General features: G+C 42.3%; 1 protein-coding gene across 1 annotated transcript in view; it reads right to left on the reverse strand.

Moving 5' to 3' along the window:
- LOC144772354 (sodium/potassium-transporting ATPase subunit alpha-1-like) overlaps positions 1–23786 on the reverse strand; it is a 299498-nt gene that overhangs the window by 147057 nt on the left and 128655 nt on the right. Inside the window, exons 7-8 of the mRNA XM_078656617.1 lie at positions 23227–23344; positions 17030–17298 (exon numbers count right to left, since the gene is read on the reverse strand). Coding sequence (XP_078512743.1) covers positions 17030–17298; positions 23227–23344 — 387 coding nt within the window. The remainder of the gene's footprint in view (positions 1–17029; positions 17299–23226; positions 23345–23786) is intronic.

Consider the following 23786-nt stretch of genomic DNA (forward strand, 5'->3'; position numbering starts at 1 on the left):
CTGTTTTCTGCCGGATTCTAGCGCCTGTTACCCTGCACAGAAACACTGCTCATGAATATTGCAGTAGCACTCTGAAACTCTGCGCAATCCCTTGAGCAGGACAGTGTGGCATTAATATTCATGAGCTGGCCGAGGGCCTGATTGTAGAGGAGATTCCCCGCAGCCATTGCTCATGAATTCACGGCACAACCTGGCAGCCTTCAGATGCACATTTATTCAAAAGAAGACCGCCAATCCATGCCCATGTGCCATCGCGGATCACAACTGAGCTAAAAAAAGACACAGTGCCCTCATTACGAATGGGCCCCGTGTAATAGGCATGAAGTCAAATTCTGGACAAGACGGTAAAAAATTCAGGACAAGGTGAAAATTCAGGACAAAAATTCAGGACAAAGGGCAAAAAAATGCAGCACTAGAGGACAATTTTTACAGACACGTCCAAAGAGAGGCCATACCCCATTGCTTTAGCAGTGCGTTTACTTACTGTTTTCTATATAGCACTAATTATTCACTATGATCTTTTTGTGCATGCCTCTACGTATGCTACACTCAGGTGCCACATTATGTCCTTGTTCAATAGTAAATTAATGCCCTGGAGCACGATGTCAAGCCCATTATCTCTACCCACATTAACCCAATCTTTCTTGGAGCGAAAGCAACAGCAACATTGTGATTATGTTTAAAAAAAAAATTGTCCATGGCAAACAGTTTGGGAAACATTAAGGTAAATGACCTTCTGCAAGTTTAAACAAGTTGAACAAAAAACATCTGGCTCACCTCAACCTCCAGTGGACTTTAAACCTAGAAATAATTTAAGAGGCAGAGCAGATGGTGTGGGAGACAGTCTCACACCTAATGTCAGGATCTTAGGAACCTACAACTTTAACTATAGTCTCCCTCTAACTTGTCCATAGTAAAGGATTCTACATGTATCTCTAAACTGGGAGCGCAGATTATCAATCAAAGGGAATTAAAGAAGAGGATGAAATCGAGATCAGATGGGAGATCCACAGCAACTGATTTAAAGGGCTGCTGCTAAGAACCGGATAAATAAGGAAAAGAAGAACAAGGTGGGACATTTCCTAAAATCAGACTAGATGGGTCTGCCATGAGTATTGAAAACTATTGCGTACCTAGGGAGTTGTCTCAGAAGAGAGGAGAGAAACAGAAGATGCACTGTCAAGTGGGTAAACAGCAGCATCCACCCACACACTCTGGCAGACTCTGCTGGTGCAATGGTCTATTGAGGGCCTGTAGAGGCCGACTCTCTTTAAAGGATGTGCCCTGGTCAATTGCACACTCTATCCTTGTCTTAAAATGACTTTAAAGACGAGCCAGGTAGAACCAGTGATCTGGTTCATCCCTAGGTGTCAAAGAACATGCACAATCTTGAAAATTTTGGGGATGTAAATTACATAAACAAAATGTTAGAAAATGCTAAAGATTTTAAAATTTAAAAAGTCTTTCTTTAACACATGGTAGTGTTTTTCCCTTTATATACAATTGGACCCCAGATTGAACTGGGAATCAGTTATCTTTTGATGCCTAAGGATTAATATCTACCATTACCCCACTGATTTGCAGGATGGGAAATTGGGCAGAGCGACATGGTCCCTGCGAGCCCAGTTTGCTTTTTGGTCTTCTCTTCCACTTTCAGTAATGGATGTGCTAACCAGTTTATGGATACTTTTACAAACCTTCCCTTTCTTATCCCTCATTTCTTCTTCAGACACGTCCCACAACTGATTTGGACACTGGGGCGCCACTGGCTAGCTCTTTTTTTTACTCCAAAGCTATTTGCGACTGTGAGTGGATAGCTCACTCAGACTTAAACTGCTATTATTGAGCTGCAAAGTTCCAATGGGTTGCTCACTGGCTGGCTGGCCACCCCCTCCACGAGATAGGGTTTACCTCTAAAGACTTTAAGGAAACCTTACTGCACTACTCATTGTTTCCTACAGACTATCCTGCCGAACACCACCGAGGTTATTCCGCACAGCTTTCTCTTGCCTTACTAGAACCAGTAAACTCACATTTGCTTTACATGCTTTAGTCTTGCCCCAAACTCCTTTCATGCTGGAAAAGAGTTTTCGAGGTGCTGTCAACCACGATGGGCTGTGTACTAATAAATACCCCAGCAGTGATCCTTTTGGATGTATTCTTCTGCCCTAAGTTCAAGAAACCCTCCACCAAGTTCCCGACTTAACTCTGCTTCTAGCGAAACACAATATTACACTGCACTGGAAGGATTCACTCTCTCAGACTACTGTAGGTTGGACCGATGTCTCACTCTCTTGGTTTCGATCTGAGAGCACTCTGTTACAGAGAGAGGAATGAACAGTTCTGAGAAAATAATTTATTGCACAGACGTGGGATAATTTGGTGGAGGGGATTAAAGACTGCACCAAGGATGATACCACCCCATAAACCACCCTGACACATAAACTCTCTTTTGATATACTAGTTGTTCTTGGCGCATCTAGGCAACTACACAAGGCAGTTTGTCTATTTGCTACACTATCATGACTTCCCACTGTAACACCTTCTAAGCACAACAGGGTTATTTTCTGTGCTTCCCTATGCTAATAGTTAGGGTACCTGGGGTAAGGACCAGTTTCCCGCTTTTTTTAAAGTTCTATTAAAGGTTGCAACACAAGTGCATTGCCATGAACAAAGCAAGCATAATATTTGCAAATGTACTAAAAATTATGTTAGCGAGACCATATGTGATGGAGCTGGAACATCTTTTAAAATCTAAGTTTGACTGAATGTGGGGCGTATTCCTTCTGAACTGATGGTGTGCCATAAATACTTAATAATAATAATAATCCACATTTGTAAAGCGCACAATCACCCGTAAGGGTCTCTAGGCACTGGGGGCCGTCGGGAAGATTAAGCGAGCTATTGCCCAGAGTCACATGGTGCTGGGCTAACCTGCCACCGGAGCCGGGGATCGAACCCTGATCCCCAGATTCCAGCATCAGTCGCCCTGGCCGCGGCGCCACACCTCTCCCACTTGAATTCCAGTGTGAATTATTTACACTTTTCTGGCCTTACTGTCATGCTATGATCTTTTAAAATACTTAACACTATTTCTAAGACCTGAAGGTGTTTATTAAGAATGTCAGTAAAAATCAAAATATTGTCTTAGAATGTTTGTACATTAGGTGTATCAATAAACAGGCAGTCCATCATCCGTGGAAATACGCTTGCTGCTAGACTAAACCAAATGGCACGCGTAGATGTTTGTAAGCCCCAAATAGTGCTATAAATGTAATAAGTTCTTATAGCTCAATAGTTAAAGGGATTTGGTGATATCCATAGTTTGAGTATCTTATCAAAAAGTACCATGCTTCGTCCAAATTAGCTAGGATACCTTGAACATGAGGCAATGGTTGACCACCCACTATTATATTTTTGTTCAAAGTACTGGGATCTACACACAGACGTAAATCTCTAGACCTCTTGTGAGTCCAATCCACAGGCAAAACCCATTCAGAAGATTCTGAAGGTTTTATAATAACATTTCATTTTATTAGAATCTGTCTAAGAGTTTCCTTAAGTCATTCCTAGCGCGTATTGGAACTGGCCTTACCTTATGTATTGTTGGTACAGTCATCTTCTTCAACCTGAATGCATGCTCAAATGCTTTAACTGAGTGTACTCTTTTAGCGAAAATTTCAAAGAATTTTAGTATTCATTCTTCGGCGCTACTAAAATACACATCTACGCAAAAGATAGGCACATCACCCAATATTACAAGATTTGAGGCAATTGCATTAAAAATAGACCTAATTTAGCTAGGACTTTCCAATCCAAAATGCCTCTTCCTTTAAAGGACAAATATACTTTATCTATAATCCTCCTGCCTGAACAGTCTGCTGAACTGACAAAAAAACCAACCATGTCAATGTCAAATTCTCCAAATGCTTTTGGATTGATGTCAGTGGTTTCTAATTTAATGATATTACACATCCAATTTCTGATGAGATGTCAGAAAGAATAGATATAGATGACCCAGATTCCACCGTAACTTGATATCTGCATCATGCACAAAAATGTCACACATAGGACTTTTGACCAGTTTCTTCTCAGGAAGTGTCCAACTCACAGCTAGTTTCTCTTTTCTATGCCCTGTCAACATAACATTGTTCGGTCGTACCACTTATTATCTCTCTGTTAGAGACTGTTTGCACTAGAAGTCCCTGATTTGCAAACTACTTGGAAATTACCATATTTCTTCCAATTATTGCAATGTTTCCTTTGTGCTGGGAAATTAGGATTATTGCCTATGTGAGTCCTAGACACACATTTAAAATGATGTCCCTCACTGTTTTTTGTCACTCACAGTACTAAATCTGCCCTTAGTGATCAATGCACAAACTGGTGAAGACTCTTGGACATAGTGAACGGGTGAAAGACCACCAGTCAAATCTTTCATTGCTTTTTACAATGCCTACCACTTCTTCAAGTGTTAGATTCCAAGAAGTTAGTAATCATTTTTGTATTTTTTTGGAATAGCAATTAAAGGTAAATTGGAGTCTAATCTATATATTGGTTCCAGATCCAAAGACATAAGTAGCAGCAGAAATGCAGAGCGCCACAATGTACTCCTCCACACTTTCATCAATATTTTCTTTAAATAAAACTGCTGGTGCTCTAACACAATACTTGGTTCATCTGAAATGTGTTTTTTGGTTTCATTGTACTCATCCCAAACAGCAAATTGACCATGGGGAATCTGCATCTCAAGAAAATAATCAAATACCAGTTTCCTGGCTTCACCAAAGTGATTAAATAATAGTGCATTTTTCGTTTCTGACTCAAACTTAACTTAGTTTTCGAACATGTGTAACCACTGCTTCCATTTATTGGGTTATTTTCCTGGATGCTGTAAAAATGCTGTAGTTCCATAACATGTTGTGAGGAAGCCACGAGATAATGCTTATTAGTGTCTCAAATAACAGAAGTGTTGTGGACTTTCTCTCATACAGACAGTATATGAGAGGCAAGTGTCCCAAATATATAAAAGATTCCCGAAATGTTTTTATAGGACAATATCCAGGGCTAGAGAAGTAAATTAAATTGAAATGGAAAAATAACTGAAACAGTAAATAATTTTAACTTGCCTCAGCGTTGATTTGGTATGTGTTACGATGCTCTGTGAAGCTGTGTCTACCTCTTATTCATAAATGTGCCCAAGCCAATATGGCCACTGCAAGTCAGCGCATTGACGTCAGCTTGTAATTTTTTCATCACGTTGGAACACCGAGCTGTGTGGTATTTACTACACCAGGTAATTATCGATGTGTTGAATAGCACACCCATCAGTACGTTTTGTAATTTAAAAGGAGAATGGTGAATCCAAAACCACCACATAGGCAATCAGTAATTCTGAATAGCTTGCTGCTGTATTTTTATCGGATGGGAAAATTATCACATCCCACTCAGGCCACTTGTACTCAACCTAAGAGTTAGAATCATCTTATCATTTACGTGCAGTTCTCAACTAAGAACAGACTCAACCTACAACTGACACGTGAAGACATCCTCAGCATTTCGTCCCCTAGCTTCCTGGTGTTGACAGATGTCAAGACAAACCCTACTGCCCACAATAATTTGTTCTGAGGATCAGTGCACATTAGGGGAGCACAGTGTATCCATTGCTGCCTCATGAAATGGAGGTCTCTAGTACAAGCCAAGAGATAAAGGGTATTGTATCTTATTCTGGCTTCTCAGATATCTGGAATTTGCTGAAGGAGATTGGCAATATCTGTTTGGAAGTGTGGGTGATCCTAGTATGGCGAAGAAGGAATATGTTGCAAGCACCCTGCAACAGTAATTCAATGCATTTCCATATATTAGCTGGGGGGGAGGGAGCATTGGTCTGGGTTTGCCAGGTGTATGTCAGATCTTCAGTATATCCAAAATGGGTAAATGTAGATCCAATGAAGCTAAACCGAAATTATGTGCGTATTCAGTGGGAAAACTGTCATGCATCTGACCACTGGTGATCAAAGTTGAAAAGAATTATTCTATGAAAAAATGTATTTTTACAAATCTGTCTCCTCGCCAGTCTTACAGACAGTAGTTATGGGTTCCCGCATTTGTGCTGATGGTTGTAGTTTAGTGTAACTGGATTGAATCCCAAGTGTAACTGGATTGAATCCCAAGTGTAAATGCAGTGTCTATTGCAGCGAGGCAGCCGAGGTCTAACAAAGATGTCCCCTAGGAAAGATCCGCTGCTGACCTTGGATTTTATCTCCTGCGAGTCTGTGTCCGGTGTACAGTAAACCACCCTCCAGAGTCCACCTCGTTCTGGGCTACCTCCAGGTTGTCTAGAGTTTAATCTCCATCTGTCAGGTGTGCTGGAGTTTCTAATGTCAGCAGTTTCTCTCAGAGGACAGATTGGTTTTAGAGCTGATGATTGCTGATACAGCCCTCCTCGGTTGTCCTGACTCGCCCTTCCTGCGCTGACCGCGGCTACAGCTGTACCAGCAGCCAAGGATGCGCAGGAGTCAATGTCAGAATGATCAGATCCACTGGCCGCTCTTCTGTGGCATAGAGTTTGACTCCCTGGTTCGAGCTGCAGGCGGCAGGCTAAACTGTCTCTGGCCATGATCGAAGAATAGTCCATCGATTGATAATCACGAAAAGCAGAGATCACATGAAGAGCCTGGAAGATGCCCTTTTTCCGTCAATGTCACTTTACCAATTGGGATTCATGATGTCTATTGGGCATGACATGCCCTTTCTACACTGGCCATCCTATGTAACAATGTGAGCAATGCACCAGGGTCACACTTGGCACCAAGCTCCAACATGCCACCTGGTTGCTGTGTCTGAGAAGCTCCTTGCTCTCATGCGCTTGGCATTACCTGTTGACAGTCTGCAGTGATTGCCTACTGGTTTGTTCTTTTCACTTCAAGGGTGGATTATCCACCATTGCATGTTAGGTTTAGGTCAAGGCCACTGGAATCATGCATCAGGCGAGGACCAAGGTATGCAGCTAGGCTGACTGAAATATGCAGCAAAACAACAAAAATGCAGCGTATTGCAGCACATTTGGAAGAAGTATTATGCCACTATGTTGTCATGTTTCCATATGTGAACACTGTATGGGCAGTAGTTTAACTTCATTAATATGAGTTTAAGAACTAACTAGGAGAGGATGTGGTCTTATGGCTGGGGCGGTCGATCTCAAATCCGGGGAACCGGTTTGAGTCTCGTCAATGACGTTCAACATCCTGTGATTCTGGGCAAATCACTTATTATCCCCTTGCTTAACAGAAAATGAATGTGTCCTTGTGTAACTCAACTGGTGCTTGAGTGGTAACATTTGTAGTAACATTTGAGCTAGATACATTTTTTTAATACCATCTGCAATGATGGATTATATGGCAAGTGCGGCAAATCCAGAGTTATACGGAAAATGCTGTGGCCGCAGGATTGCATAATTCCAGGGGCAGAAAGAGGTCCTAGGAAAAGCCATGCAACTTATCACTCTCCTACCCTGAGAAGACATTTTAAAGGCAAGAGTAGGTGCCTTTGGAGAGTGGGAGAAAGTAAAGACTACCCAGTATATAAAAAAGTAGAGAATGGGAACAGAGTTTACCCGTGGAGAGCAACAAACGATGTGCAAATACTCATTTCTGCAAGGTGTGCACATGCACTTTTTTGCCTTATTAGATTACTAAAGCAGATTTTCTACCTAGTAAAATTTAAGTGCGGGTATATTTTGGGAAGGAACAGCCCTGTCCAGCCATCATTGATGTAGAAGCGTACCCCTGAGATTTTGTGTCAATCCTTAAGTAGACGAAAATACTTTCCAGTTCTTGTGGGAAACCTATGATAGTGGATATTTGATTTTTTTCAACAGGGATCAGTGAATTGGCCACAGATGGTTTGTCGCCGGTGTCAGGGGCATTGTGCGTTCCACGGACTGCTGAAAAGCTGCACAAATTGAACCCTGCCTCGTGAATTTCATGTCTGGTAGCCTCTTTCTCCTCGTGCTGCCTGAGCCCAGCTTTTCCTCCCCCCTTCGGCCAGCCGTGCTTTTTGTGCCAAAATCCACCTGACAATCCTGTGCGCTGACAACTGTGACTGAAAGGGTTAATGCTGTTCCATGAACAAGATGGAAGGCTTTTCTATGAAATTAACTTCAGTAAATAGCAAACCAGCCCTATTTCCAAAAATAATTTGCTAGAAAATAAAACAAAATAGTGTTTCTCTTTTTAAAAATGAATTGATTCTTTGAAAATGCTTCGCAAATTGGAAAGATCAATTGGTGTCAAATGTCTATTTAAAAAAAAAATGATTTATAAAAAGTTACTGCGATAAAGAATCCATTTATGCAAAATGCAATTAGAGATTCAAAATCTAAATCTGGTGGAAAAAAAACCTTCCAATTGACATTCTTTCGCTAGATCTCCTTCTCACGAAGGATCCAATGTCAGTGCATCAAGCGGCGGACTTCCCTAAACATCATTGCTGATGTGCCTACCACTAACTGCACAATATTATTGTTTATATCCATAATTTATAACCCGCACCATCAAATAAATCACAGCTAAACATTGGGTATAATCATTCGCTAAACTCAATATTGCTCACCTTGTAGGTTAACTCAGTTCTGCTGGAGCTTGTACCTGGTCAGCAAGTGACAGCAGGTTACCTGTAGCAGGTGCTAAACCCCAAACATTGCCATTCATTCTTAACCTTTAAGCAATCTCTCATTGTTCAGCTTGTTACCGGGCATAGATTGCCGCTTCACAGCATGTGCAGCTGCCTCTTACGGTCTTTATTGACTCCTTTCTAAGCATGATATTTTGTTTGGCTACTTAGTTTTAGGATTCTCTCTTCCCCCTCCCCCCAAGCATCAACGTGAAGTCTCCACCGCTTACTTTAGGAGTAGTAAAGTTAGGACTCCTAACTTTAGGACTCCTAAATGCCTTCTGTGAATAACAAAAGTCTTAAAGTTAGGATTTTTCTCACTTTAAGAGTAGTAAAGTTAGGACTCCTAACTTTACTACTCCTACAATTAGAAAAATCCTAACTTTAAGACTTTCGGTATACACAGAAGGCATTTAGGAGTCCTAAAGTTAGGACTCCTAACTTCTGTGAATACTGAAATGAGTAAGTGCCTTCTGTGAGTACCAAAATGGTAGTAAGTTTAGGATTTTGTCTTAAGTTAGTTCTGTGAATCGGGCCCTTAGTCCAAATTGAAGAAATGATGCACAGACAGTCTTGTCTCCTTGACCTGTCATGAAATCAACCAATTTCCCTCTCTTTAGGCGTCCACCTCTGCTGCCCATTATTTTAAAGGAAACTTTGTACAGCCCCTGAATAAGATGTACGAGGGTATGAAGAGAGACATTCCTCAGGCACTCAGAGTACATTACCTCACACAACCAGGCCCTAGGAGTGGTTCCAGTGCACTTCTGAGAAGGGTGAGGACAGTGGTGATCAGGGACGTCAGCCAAGCGTGGCAGTGGTGAACAGGAAGCCAGGTGTCACCTTTCCAGGGAGCCTAGACCGGGCAGCTGTACTGCAGGACTGCAAACATGTCCTCAAAATCTGATTAATATTTGATTATTGTGTCAGGTGTCACTGAAGCACAAACCCATGGAGCCAGGGATGATCAAAGCAACAGTGGAGTTGTAAAGTCATGGGGCTGTGACTACTGTGGCATGGTGTCCAGGAACCACTGCACACGTTAACACGTCTACAGGAGGAACACTGTTAAAGAGGAGCCATTCAGTCGACTCCTGTGCCCGCAAACACTTGGGATCACTGCTTCCCTCATCATGAAGTTATACATGAATGCACATCAGGCCTCTATCGGTGCATGAAAAGGATAACACCGCCACCACAGCTCCATATTCACACTCAGTGGTAGGCCACCCTCTCTGTCTCACCTCATGGGTGGAGGTGCGACTTGATGAGAAGGTGTACTTACAACTCAAAGCAGCACCACAAAACATGAACATTTCATCAAGGTAACAGAAAGCAACCCTAACTTTGAGATCAGATGATGAATTTGGTCATTTACAGTTGACATCTGCCCCTATCACTTTACAGTGGAGTGGGAACAAAAGACAGATTGAAAAGCAGTCAAGATGTAAAAAGCGATAGGGTGGAGGGTTAGTTCACAGTGAAGAGGAGGTTTTCATGGTAGAAATGTTGCACGGGGGATTCATTTCTAAAAAAACACACATTGCACAAGAAAAGTTGCCGATGGTCCAGCAAACATGGTATGTGTAATGAAAAGCTCTGGCATGCCTGTAAGGTAAGATCGTTATGCTTCACAGGCCAAACTAAAAAAAAGAATCACATTATAGAGATAAGTAAGGATTATCAGCCTGATTCATGAAACGAAAATCGGCTCGCAAAGGGACAGATTCTGAGAATCTGGCCCTTTGCGAGTGCAATTATTGCATTTGGGATTCATCATCCCAAATGCAATAATCGCTATTACAGAATTCGCTATTGTGCGAGGAATTGCATTTAAGGAATCTCTATTAGAGATTCCTTAAATGCAATTCATCAACCAATTTTAAATTGCTATTTCGCTATATTTGGCCGCTATTTACCACGAAGTCTGACTTCGTGGTAAATAGCGAAAAAATAGATTAAAGCACTTTAGTGCATTTTTTTCTTTTGCATGTTACACACACACATGTCCTTTGGACATGTGTGTGCGCAACTCCAATGTATATTACATTTCAGGGGTGCTACAGGGTGTCCTTTGGACACCCCTGGCACCCTTGAAATCACTATCTTATTTGCGAGTAGCAAATTGCTAATCGCAAATAAGGAATACTCCCCATGCATTCCTATGGGCCTTTTGGCCCATAGGAATGCATGGGGAGTTATTCCTTATTTGCGATTAGCAATTTGCTACTCGCAAATAAGGAATGTGTAGGAATCGCTATTTATTTAGCAATTCCTACATGAATACCGTTTTGCGAGTCCTTAATAGCGATTCGCTATGAATCGCTATTAGGGGCTCGTAAAACGGCCCGTTGATGAATCAGGCTGTATGTTACTTACCCTGTAAGCATCTGTTCTTGGCATGTACAGCTGTAGATTCACAAGTTTTGTTTACTCCTTCCATCTAGTGTTGGGTCAGAATGTTTGCAAGTTCGAAGAAGTCTTTCCCAGTCACGAGTTAAGGTGACTTCTTTCGGTGACATTGAGCATAGGCATCGACTCTGTTGTTAGATTGTTTTCCCGCAAGAGGGTGAGATTGAAATAAGTATGTGTAGTACAGAGATGTTCATGCGCATGTAATGTAAATAATGAGAACTGCAACAACTACACGTGTCCGGTGAGGTGGGAGGGCGCATGTGAATCTACAGCTCTGCATGCCAAGAACAGATGCTTACAGGGTAAGTAACATCATCTGTTCGAGGCACCTGTGCTGTAGATACACATGCTTTACATGTACTATATAGCAGTGTTCTCCCAAAGCGGTGGTTAACTGGTAGGTGTTGCAGTTGTTTGAAAAAGTGTTTTAGCACTGCCGTCCTACATTAGCTTGTTGACATGCTAACACATTCACACAATAATGTTTAGTAAAAGTGGGTGGTGTAGACCATGTTGCAGCTTTACATATATCAGCTATGGGAATTTTACCTAAAAAGGCCATAGATGCTTTTATTTATCGAGTGAAATGTGCTCTAGGAGGTATAGATAAAGTTATTTTACCTTTAGCATAGCAAGTTTGAATACCTTTAACAATCCATCCTTTGTGAGGTGGAACAAATTCCACAAAGAGTTGCTTGTTTCTACGAAAAATCTTTTGTCCTCGCAATATAGTATAATGGTGTTCGTCTGACATCAAGTGTGTGAGGAGCCCTTTCTGCCACTGAATCCGGTTGAGGAAAAAACACAGGTAAATCAACCGATTGGTTAAAATGAAAAGCAGAAACTACTTTTAGAAGGAATTTTGAGTTTGTGCGAAGAACTACTACTCTGTAGCTCACCAACTCTCTTTAATGAAGTGATAGCAATTAGAAAGGCAACTTTCCATGAAAGAAATTGTAATGAACAATTGTGTAACTGCTCAAAATGTGGACCCATGAGCCTTGTGAGAACGATGTTAAGGTTCCAAACTGGTGCAGGTGGTACCCTGGGTGGTATTTGTCTTTTAAGGCCTTCCATAAAGGCTTTAATTACTGGAACTTTGAACAAGGATAAGTGTTGTCTGGTTTGCAAATATGCGGCTACTGCTGCCAGGTGCAATCTAATGGATATATAGGCTAAGCCATCTCGCTGTAGATGCAAAAGGTAACAAATAATATTTTGTATAGATGCATCTAGCAGATGAATAATGTTGTTGTTACAATATACACCAAATCTCTTCCATTTCGACGCATAACATGCCCTGGAGGTAGGTTTTCTTGCTTCTTTAAGAATTGTCATACAATTTGGTGGTAAATTTAAGTATCCAAACTCTATGACTTCAGGAGCCAAATTGTTAGGGGAGCTCCTTGGGGTTGGGGTGTCTGATTTGTCCATGGTTCTGAGTGAGAAGGCTGGGATTGAGGTGCAGCTTTTAATGTGGAATCATTGAAAGTGGTGAACCATGGTTGACGAGCCCATGTGGGAGCCACTAAAATGAGTATGAGTGATGTTTACCTGAGTTGCCGAACCAGAAACAGAAGGAGATGGAGAGGCAGAAAAGCGTAAGCAAATATCCCTAACCAGTTCATCCATAGGGCATTGCATTTGTATAGAGGGTGTGGGAACCTGGAGGTGAAGTTTGGGCATTTTGAGTTGTCTGCTGTGGCAAACAGATCTATTTGTAGGAATCCCCATTTTTGGAAGTATGGAAGGAGAACCTGGGGATGAAGTTCCCATTCATGTATTTGTTATCGCATCCTGCTGAGGAGGTCAGCAATTTGATTGTTCACGCCTGCGAGGTGCTCTGTCAGAGCATTAATTCTGTGATGAATTGCCCAACGCCAAATGGTCTGAGAGGCGTGGCAGTTGTAGAAAATGTGCCCCCGCTTGTTTTTGTATCTAGTACATGGCTGTCATATTATCCGTGTGGACTACAACAACTTTCCCTATGAGGAGAGGTTGAAAAGCTTTTAGTGCTAGATAGACAGCTAGAATCTCTAGGTAGTTGATATGGTGACAGTTATGCTTGTTGTCCAATCGACCCTGAATTTTTAGATTCTATAGATGGGCATGTCAACCTGTGAGAGATGCGTCTGCTGTTAATACGATCTGTGGAACGGGGTCCATGAATGGCTGCCCCCTTTGATAGGTTTTGTGTGTTCCACCACTGCAGAGAGCGATGTGTACCAACCCGAGATCTGTTAATTGACCCTGTGAGTAATTCTACAGACGTGCTAAGCATTCCTGTAGAGGACACATGTGTAATCTTGCATGAGGCACTATTGCGATGCATGATGCTATCATCCCTAGTAGTTGCATAAAAGTCCTGACTGTTAAGTACTGATTGATTTGAAATTGTAGTAACAGAGTCAGAAGATTTCGAACCCTGGCTGCATAGGGAGAGGCTAGAGCTGTGTGAGTTTTTAGAGTCGCTCCCAGATAGGACTGTATTTGTGAGGGTTGAAGATGGGACTTTTGCGTTTTGACTCTAAATCCCAATTGATGGAGAAGGCGTAATGTAGTCTGAGTGTGTTGCAAGCACTTTTGCTGTGCGCTGGCTTTGATGCACCAATCGTCTAGATATGGGAAAGACATGAATTTGTTGGCTTCTGAGATGAGCTGCGACTACTGCTAGACATTTTGTAAACACTCAGGGTGCAGTAGTAAATCCGAATGGGAGTGCTTTAAACTGATAGTTATTTCCTGCTATTACAAATCTGAGATATTTGCGACGTGATGGGTGAACAGGAATGTGGAAGCATGTGTCTTTTAAGTCTAGTGTGGACATAAAGTCACCTTGCAGTAGAAGTGGAATCACTTGCTGAAGCGAAACCATATGGAAATGTTCTGACAGTATGTACAGGTTTAACATCCATAGGTCCAATATTGGTCTTAGGGACTTATCATTTTGTGTGATTCGGAAGTACAGAGAGTAAACACCTGACCCTTGTTGTAATGGAACTGGTTCTATCGCTCCTTTTATTAAAAGAGTTTGTACTTCTTGTTTGAGGAGCTGTATGTGCTGTAACGAACATTTGTGGGTGCAAGGTGGAATATTTGGAGGATTGCTGGTAAGCTCCAGGCAATAACCTTGTTGGATAATGTCTAATACCCATTTGTCTGAAGTTATTGATTGCCAAATGGGAAAAATTGTTGAAGTCTTCCCCCTACAGGTGTAAAATGATCGGGGGAATTGTAGGCAAGTCACTGCTTGTTAGGAGATGGGGAGGTAGGTGTTGGTGTGCCTTTACGTCTACCCTTGAAATTGTTCCTCTGTTCTCACGTCTATAGAAACCTCTAGATTGAGAGAGTTGCATGTTGGATTTATATGAGGGGGCATTAGGGTCTGAGGAATTATCTTTGGATCCTCCTCTATAGAATGAACGACAAAAGGAGCCTCTGTTAGATGGGGACTGAAGTGCTCCCATAGATTTTACTACCTCTATGTCCTTTTTAATTTTTTCGAGTGCCTCGTCGACTTGAGGTCCAAAAAGGGGTTCTATATCAAAAGGGGTATAGAGGACAGATTGCTGAACCTCCGGTTTAAACCCAGAAATCCTACGCCATGCATGTCGTCTAAGGAGAATGCTGGTGTTAATTCCCCTTGCTTCAGTGTCTGCAACATCTAGAGCACATCTAATGGAGGAATTAGATATTAGTTTACCTTCTTGCACACGTTTTTGTGCCCTCTGCTTTATGCTCCTCTGGGAGGTGTTGGAGTAAGTCTTCCATTCCGTTCCAGTGGGCCCTTTCATATTTGGCTAATAAGCCTTGTGTGTTGGCAATACACCATTGGTTAGCGGATGGAGCAGCTACTCTTTTACCTGATGCATCTATTAATTTAGACTCCTTGTCTGGAAGAGGTGCATCTGCTGAAGTCTGTGAATTTGCTCTTTTGTGAGCATTAGATACTACTAAAGAATCCAAAGGTAATTGTCCCTTAATAATAACGGGATCAGACGGTAGAGGTCTGTATTTTTTGTCAACCCTAGGTGTTAATATACGGGCTCGTACATGGTCTTTAAAATGTCATCAGCATGTCTCATCAAGCCTTTTAACATAGGCAAACTTTAACTTGTTCTATGTGTAGAACCTAGTGTCTCGAACAGTCTTCTTCTAAAGACTTTTTGTATAATGTAATCCCATGATAAGATGCTGCCCTGGAAATCAACTCATCATATGCTACGTTGTCATTGGGAGGTGATGGTTTTGCAGGATATAAATCAGGGTCATTATCCATTGGTGGATTGATATTATAGTCATCCCATGGGTCTGTTGGTAGTGGACAATTTTTATTATCATCATCCCCTATATCAGGCTGTGTGTGTTATGTGTAAAGGGTCTGAGCCTGGCAATGGAAGTGGTGGGTAAAATGGTAGAGGGGATTGAGGATTAGGGTAGATAGGACTTGTCCTACTTATTTAGAAAATGTTTGTAACTAGTGTCCGCTGAGATAATCTGACTTTTGGGAGGTGTCACACCTTTAGCCAATATGTGTCCAGTGTCTGGATCAATATACATTTTCTTTTGCTTAGGGTCCAGTTCCTCCTTCATAATATCCAGGATAGGTTCCGGAGGCTTTTGAAGGGTATCTTTTAATTTCGGTGCCGAAGGTTTCGGTATTGAATGGGACTTGTCATTTTTGTCTTTTGGAGCCAAAGGTTACGGTTCGGAAGATGTCTTTTCTCGACTCAGTCCCGAGCGGGAAGGCTTGGCTGACTGACTGTTTCAGTGCCGAGCACGAGGATGTGGCTTTGGAAGCAGCGTCTCGGTGCCGACCATGGCCAGAAGGCAGTGGTGGTACCAAAGCCTTTTGTTTAACCAAAGGGAGTTTAAGAGGCAAAGGAGATTTGTTACCCATGGCACACTGGTGGAACATCTTCAGACTCTAACTCAATTTCCAGCTTGGAGTCCGATTCTTGGATAGAGAAGGCCTCCTCCTCTTCTGCCCCAGATGCCTCCATCTCTTTGTGTTCGGTGTCTTCCCCGAAGATATCTGAAGTGTGTTCAATGTTTTGTCGCTGCATGTCCCTTCGTTGAGACTGGCGATCCAGCAAAGTCTTTTTTGATCGGAATGATCGACAAGTGTCACAATCCTCTTCTTTGTGCTCCGGTGAGAGGCACAAGTTGCAGTCTTTATGCAGGTCGGTGTGCGGGTACTTGGAGTGGCACTAAGGACAGAATTAATGGAGTCCATTCCATCAGCAGAAGACTGGCTAATACGGAACAGAGTGGAAGTCAACCGACGCGGCTAGGTCTAAGGCCGCCCACGATTTCTTCTTGATCAAAGATGGAAAGTTTCCTGATCTATTCGATACATGGAGAATAGTAAAATGCGTACAAGAACAATAGCAATGTGGGTACAGTGGATTGCGCTTCTAAGGTAACCCAAAGCACGGTTTCAAACCGGAGAGCTCCAATTCACGTCCAAACACAATGGTGGAAAGAAAACAATCTAACAATGGAGTCGATGCCCAAGCACAATATCACCGAAAGGAGGAGTTAGCTTATCTAGTGACTGTGATAGACTTCCTCGAAGAAAAACAACTTGCAAACATCCATAATCCTAGATGGCAAGAGTATGCAAAGCATGTGTATCTACAGCACACATGCCTCGAATAGATGAGGTAGGTTTCATAAAGGATGTCTGGTACAGAGATATGACCATCAAGTCTAGAGCAAGATGAAGCCCCCACATTAAAGCTCTTCTGTAGCGACATGTTTCCCAGTGGACACAGAGTGGGTAAAACACTTTGACACATCAGGCCCTATTTGCCTAATAGCATACTTTGTTCAAGAAGCACATCTTCACTACTACCATATAACATCGAGAACCTCAATTCACAAGACTCAGTGGCGCAGCCTGAACTAAGGTCACAGCCCAAACACTCAGACTGCTTACCGTGACAGTGGCCAGGAGTCCCTCTGGTACATTGGCCACAATGATGCCGATGAGGAAGATGACCGCTTCCAGCCAGCTGTATCCCAGGATGAGGGAGAGGATGAAGAAGCTGACACCCAGGAAGACAGCCACTCCAGTGATGAGTTGAATGAAATGCTCAATCTCGATGGCAATGGGGGTGCGGCCTCCTTCCAGCCCAGAAGCCAAGGTGGCAATGCGGCCCATCACAGTGCGATCACCGGTGTTGATGACGACGCCACGGGCAGTGCCTAGAAAGAACAGACCAGAGGTTGACAAACTACATAAAACATTGGCAAATGCAATAGCTTTGGTTTGCATTCTGAGTAGTGACTACAACATTAAAAGGCCTGCACCATTGAAAAAACAAAACTCAAAATTATTATATCTGTACACAATTTATCTATTAGAATAAGAAGTTGAAGTGTGTTGATTAAATATACTTTTCAGATGTAAAGTAGCTCCTCATTGATTGCAATGCAATGCATGCATCCCATTGGAGATGGAATGATAGAATGATAACAACAACGAGCCAATAGCAAGGGGTGAGGGAGAAATACTCCTCTAGGTGAAGCCAAAGCACACTTGATTATATATATATATATATATGTATGTATGTATGTATGTATGTATGTATGTATGTATATATATATATATATATATATATATATATATTTATTTATTTTTCCACACCTTCCGTGCATAAGTAGCCGCCTCCTTAGCGAGAGTTGCTTCGTCGGCTTAGACCCCACGGAAGCAGGTCAAATTTAATTATACTCTCCAACCTCCTTTTGTTTTTCAGAAGGAAAACGAAGCCTTGTGTGGTTTCAAAGAAATTTATTCTCAGCCACTCGTCAGTAACACATACATTATGCAAAAAAGGAGAGATCTCTGGGTAGTTCCCACGTTTAGGTTGAGAGCAGCTGCTGTATAGAGCACCCTACAACACCAGCTACACTTTGAGTTTGCTCACCTAAAATGTCTGTTTTTCTTGCCAAATGTTCAAGTTTAGGATTAGCACAGTGCAATCCATGCCGAGCTAGAAAGGGACAAAGTCATTTGCCATTTCTACAAGAAAGTCTTTAAGCATAGAATGAGCACAATGCCATCCACGCCGAGTTGTATCACAGCGCTGTACAAAGGAGCGAAGTGGAAGGAGGTAAGGGCATGAATACAACATCATAAAGGGACATGTGAGGTACCAGAAAAGCAACAAAGTCTTAACACCTTCCATGCTCATGACGAGCTCAGCTCGTCATGCAGTACACTGCTTGTGTGCTCATGACGAGCTGAGCTCGTCATGAACAATGGGAAAAGGGGCATGCAGCACCTTGGGAAAATACCTTTAGCATTGAAGGTGTTAAGGAGCATGTGAAAAGACAAAATTACAACGTTGAACAACCCATCTTGTGGGACATGTAATGTTCCAGAAGGGCAACAAATCTCATAGGACATGTGAAGAGGCAAAATTAAACCTTTGAACAAGTATCAAAGAATCTCAACAGGAAATAAAAGTAAGTTAAGATGGCTTTGAGACTATTGCTATTGTCACATGGCACATGGGGACATTGTTGTTTTCTCTAAGTTCGTATAAGCACGCTGCAGCTTGCTTGCTGCTTTGCACACGTTACTACACAATTTTATTTTGCAATAATTTCTATGGCTGTTTTCACATGAGAACTCATCGCTGTGTTCGCTCTCTGCAAGTTCCTGGGATTTTGACTGAACATTGTGAGCATGGTCGAACAACAATGCCCCTTGTTATTTTGTTCTACCCAGGCCTTAACAAAACATACAGATGCAGCTGTTGTTTGGACAACGTACTTTGGTTTTCTTAGAATACATGAATAGGTAGCAGACACTTGAAGAGGGACCTTTCCAGGCAGAAGAGAAAGACAGCACCTATGATATAGATCTACTCTCTATAGGCTAAGGTATGGGGTCTGCTGATAAAGCCCAGAGATCTTCCAATATATAATAATATTGCTTTTTAGCAAGGGGAGGGAGGTTAGGCTTTATTGTCTTTCCATGATGACATCTCCATTCATGATTTATGGACTAGCTGCTATGCTGACTGTATTTGTACTATGCATTTTCCTGCTTGTTGTGGCACGTATACTACATGTTAGGGCATGTTAGTTAAAATAAATATTTTAAACTGTTTCGTGTCTCTGTTTTATTGAGGACAAGTGCAAGAGTGAGAGTGAAAGGGTGTGTCTTGTTACAGCGATTCCTGAGAGATCTGGGAGTGTTGTGTTCTGGGGTGTCTAATCATTTGTTTCTCTGTGAGTGAGTAGGAGAGATAGTGAGACACTATAGCTAGTCGGTCCTGGGCTCATGGGTACTAAGGTGGTAGGATGACTCAATCCCCATACACCAAGATCCTATAATCCTGTGCATAGTTCTGTGTTTGTGCAGAATCCCTGCAACACTATAATTGGACATTGAGGAGCAACCATTTGACATCCTTTTTTAATGAGGCGGTAAAGGGGTTTGATCTGATCTCGCAAGGAAGAGAGTTCCAAATTCTTGATGCAAGACAAGAGAAAGCACTATTGTAGGTTCTTTTCTTTTTGAATTTGGGAGGTTTCAACAGTAGGGTGTTAAAGCTTCTTAGGGTCCGATCCGAACCTGATCGTTCAGGTTTTTTGCCAGGTACACTGGGGTGTTGTAGTGAATTGCCTTGTTCATCAGGCAAGCTATCTTGAAATGGATCCTTGCTTCGAAAGAGAGCCAGTTTCGTTGAATTAGATCTGGTGTGATGTGGTCAAGTTTTCTGGAACCAGTCATGAGCCTAGCCGAAGAGTTCAGAGTGGCTCTTAGAAGTGCTAATCTAGCTTTAGGTAACCCAGCTTGGGCCACCATTCCATACTCCAAGTGTGAGATAACTAGTAATTTGGACTATAGACTGAATGTCCTCAGTCGGTAAGATAGGCTTGATTTTCCTTAATGTGTTGAGCTGATGATTGGCTCCCCTTATAGTTGCACTGATGTGAACTTGCATGTTTAGGAATTGGTCCAGATTTATGCCTAAAGATCTGGCAGAGTCAACAACTTGAGGGGTGCAGTTGAGCGCTGTAAGTTGTTTGAGCCATTCTTGAGTGGATGCAGAATGATTGTGGGGGGGCAATCAGGAGTTAACCATTGTTGAGGTTTTTGCAGCACACAGTTTAGAGTTTTAAGTCATCTGGCAAAGAGATTTTCAAATACATTTGAGTGTCATCAGCATACATATGGTATTGAATGTTAGAGCGGTTCAGAATTTCAGAGAGTGGTTCCATGAAAAGGTTGAAAAGTGTGGGTGAAAGTGTAGAACCTTGAGACACTCCAATTGCGACCGGGGTACTGGTTGCAAGGGAGCAAATAACTTTGATTCTTTACGTTCAGTTTTTTAGGAACAAGGCAAACCGGTTTAAGACAGGGCCTGATAGCCCGATCCTTTTTTTCATGTTTGACCATGTCAAATGCTGAGGACAGATCAAGAAGGATCAGTAGACAAGGGTACATTCTTGTCAGGAGAGCTCAAGGCATCATCAACGATGTGTGTTAGGGCTGTTTCAGTACTGTGACCCACTCTGAAACCTGACTGGTATAGGTCAAGGAACTAAAACTTCGGAATGTGGTTGCAGAGCTGTGTCTGAATGCATTTCTCAAGCAATTTGGCCAAAGCCATGATATTAGTAATTGGATGGAAATTGTTAGGATCACCTAAGTCCGCATTTGTCTTTTTTGGGATGGGAGTGACTTGACCCATCTTGAGGCAATCAGGAATACTACCCTGCATGAGAGATTCATGAATAATCAGGGAACAGAGTGGAAGAATTGCCAATTTGAGATCTTTGAAAAACTTGGCGGGTAGCGGATCGTTGAAGTTACTGGAAGATTTTAAAGATGCCATAGATTGGAGCAGCTCCATTGTTTTCTGGAGGGTAATGTGTGGGGTCGGAAGTAGGTGCTCTTGCTACCGTTGGCCAAGATGAAGGTGAGAGGGAAGTCAGAAGAGGCAGATTAGGTGAAGCGAGTTGCAGTTCAAGTTAAATTTTTCTTGCCTTTTCAGTGAAGTGTGCTGAGATGTCCTCCCCATTGGGGCAAGAGATCTTGGGTGCAGAGAGTTGATTGATTTAGTCGTCAGCTTGTTGTTTTATGATTTCAAATAGTTTTTTGGGTCTGTTTTTGGCGCTGTCAAGATGTGCCCTGAAGTGATCCTTTTTGGCACTATGGATATGCTTGCTTTATATAAACTTTTAGTTATCCTTTGACAAAATACACATGAACCAATCATCTTGAGCTTAATATTAAATAAACTAAGATCATGTCAACTAGAGTATCTCCATTCAGATCTCGGGCCTGGTGCTCAAGAAGGAAAGCAACTGTAATAGTTAAACGTTATAAGTACCTTGGCATCTTGTTTGACAACAAAATCTCCTTCAGAAGCCACTTTGATTTACTTAGGGCAAAAGCTGCTACTAACACCTTTGCCTTTAAGGCCTTGTGAAACAAACTGGCATGACTATTATATGCCCACCACTTGAGTATAATGTTAGCTAAATTAATTCCATTGCTAACATACGGCTCATTTATTTTTCTAGGGAAAGATGCCAAACTATCTGACCTGCTACAGATTAAGATAGCAAAACCGGTCTTTAGGATTCCCACGTATATTGGCCGGGCCCAAATCCAACTAGAGTTGGTCTTCGGCGGCAGGAGTTCAGCCCCTTTGCGACCGCAAAATAGGTCAGTAATCAATTAGCGACTCGCAAAATAGGGTTAGCGACTCGCTATTAGGAAGGTGCCTGCCAAAGGCGTCCCTTCCCAATAGTGACTCAAAAACCCATGTATGAATGCTTAACGACTGCAATTGCAGTCGCAAAACACTCGCAGTTTACCACCCTTCTCAGAAGGGTTGTAAACCACTCTCAAATGGGAAGGGGTACCGAGGGGCCCCCTTCCCCTTTGGGAATGGATGCACAAATATTATTTACGGGCAGCCAGTGGTCCTAGGGACCACTGCCTGCCCTTAAAAAATTTAACTGAAGAGTTTCATTTTTATTTTTTAAGTGCATCCTTTTTTCCTTTAAGGAAAACGTGCTGCATTTTTTTAAAAGCAGTCCCAGACATGGTGGTCTGCTGACCCCAGCAGGCCACCATACCTGGGAGTGCTAGCCATACCCAATGGGATCGCAAATTGCGACAGCCTCATTAGTATTCATGAGTCATGCAATTTGTGACCCCATTGGGAATCGCAAACAGTGTCTGAGTCACTGGATTTTGCGACTCGCAAATTGCTACTCACGATTTATCGCAATTTGCGAGTTGCAAATTTCAATAGTCGTATATCTGGCCCACGGTCTACTTATCCACCTGGATGAAACATTGAAAAAATGCATTTTGCACACCAAAGCTGATTATATTAATGTTACAGATATGGTCATACCAGAATCGTATGAACACTGTTTTTTAAGCTTTGTTTTAAGTGATACTGTATTATTCATGTGACTGTAATGTTTTAATTAATCAAACAATAAATAATTACTTACTTGCTGCACTACTCCTAGCAAGGCAGTGCTGTGCTGTAGTCACAAAGTCAAAGCTTCACTTCACCTTCAAGACCAATGCCGCATACACAATTTGGGTCAATGCTGCACTACATTGAATTTACTAATGTTGTACTACTTGTACGAGGCCAGTGCTACACTACACCCTGTAGACTACTGCAGCAGTACACCCACTGGACCAATGCTGAACTACATCCACTAGTCCAGTAAGGTACTACGTGAACCTGTTTAATGTGTACTACACCCACCTTGTCAACAGCGGGCAGCACCCATCAGCTAAAGCTGCACTACACCCACAAGTTCAATGCTGTACCACAGCCACTAGGCCAGTGGTGCACTATACTCAATGTTTCAGTGCAGCACTACACCCCACAGGTCAACGAAGCATGACGCACAAACGGACAATACATTGTTTGACGGACCACATCAACGATCTGCTTCACTCAATATACCAGTGCTCCACTGCACTCACCTGGCCAATGCTATTCTACATCCATCAAGAGCGATGCTACACTACATCCGAGGAATCAACGCTGAACTAAACCCGCCATGTCACTGTTATGCTATACTACATACATCAGATGCTGTGTCACACCCACCAGGCTGATGCCGCTCTGCACTCACCTTCCACGCAGTTAGTTGAGAAGAAAGCAATGTTTCTGGTTTCCAATGGGTTTTCATTGGTGAAATCTGGGGACCGGGTCTGGGGCTCGGACTCACCGGTGAGAGAAGAGTTATCTACCTGCAACATACAAAATCAACACATGGCCATGGTTACACGTTAGAGGACCAGAGAAGGAGAGCTATCAGAGCAGGGACAACTCCTACCTTCACTGCTCATCACGGATCCCTTTGAGGGCCTGATCAAATACTCAATCAGGAGGATGAGCCTTGTTCTTGCCCCGCTATACATTATTAGTTTCTTACAAACACTCTAGATGAGTCAGGAGCTGAGTGCTCTTTAATTATCAAAATAATGTAAATAATGCGTAAAAACCCAAACCCTACAAAAACACAGAACTACACTGTGACTCAAAAAGAGGCCAAGAAGCATCTTTCTATCCTTCCCTCATTGTGCGTGATTCAGTTATACTTTGACACTTATTAGCAGAAAAAATAACACTACTGACAGCCATTCTAACCTGCTCTTACCAACATTTGGCAGGAAGGTGTGCCACCCTGGA

Source organism: Lissotriton helveticus, chromosome 8 (assembly GCF_964261635.1).
Source record: "Lissotriton helveticus chromosome 8, aLisHel1.1, whole genome shotgun sequence".
NCBI lineage: Eukaryota > Metazoa > Chordata > Amphibia > Caudata > Salamandridae > Lissotriton > Lissotriton helveticus.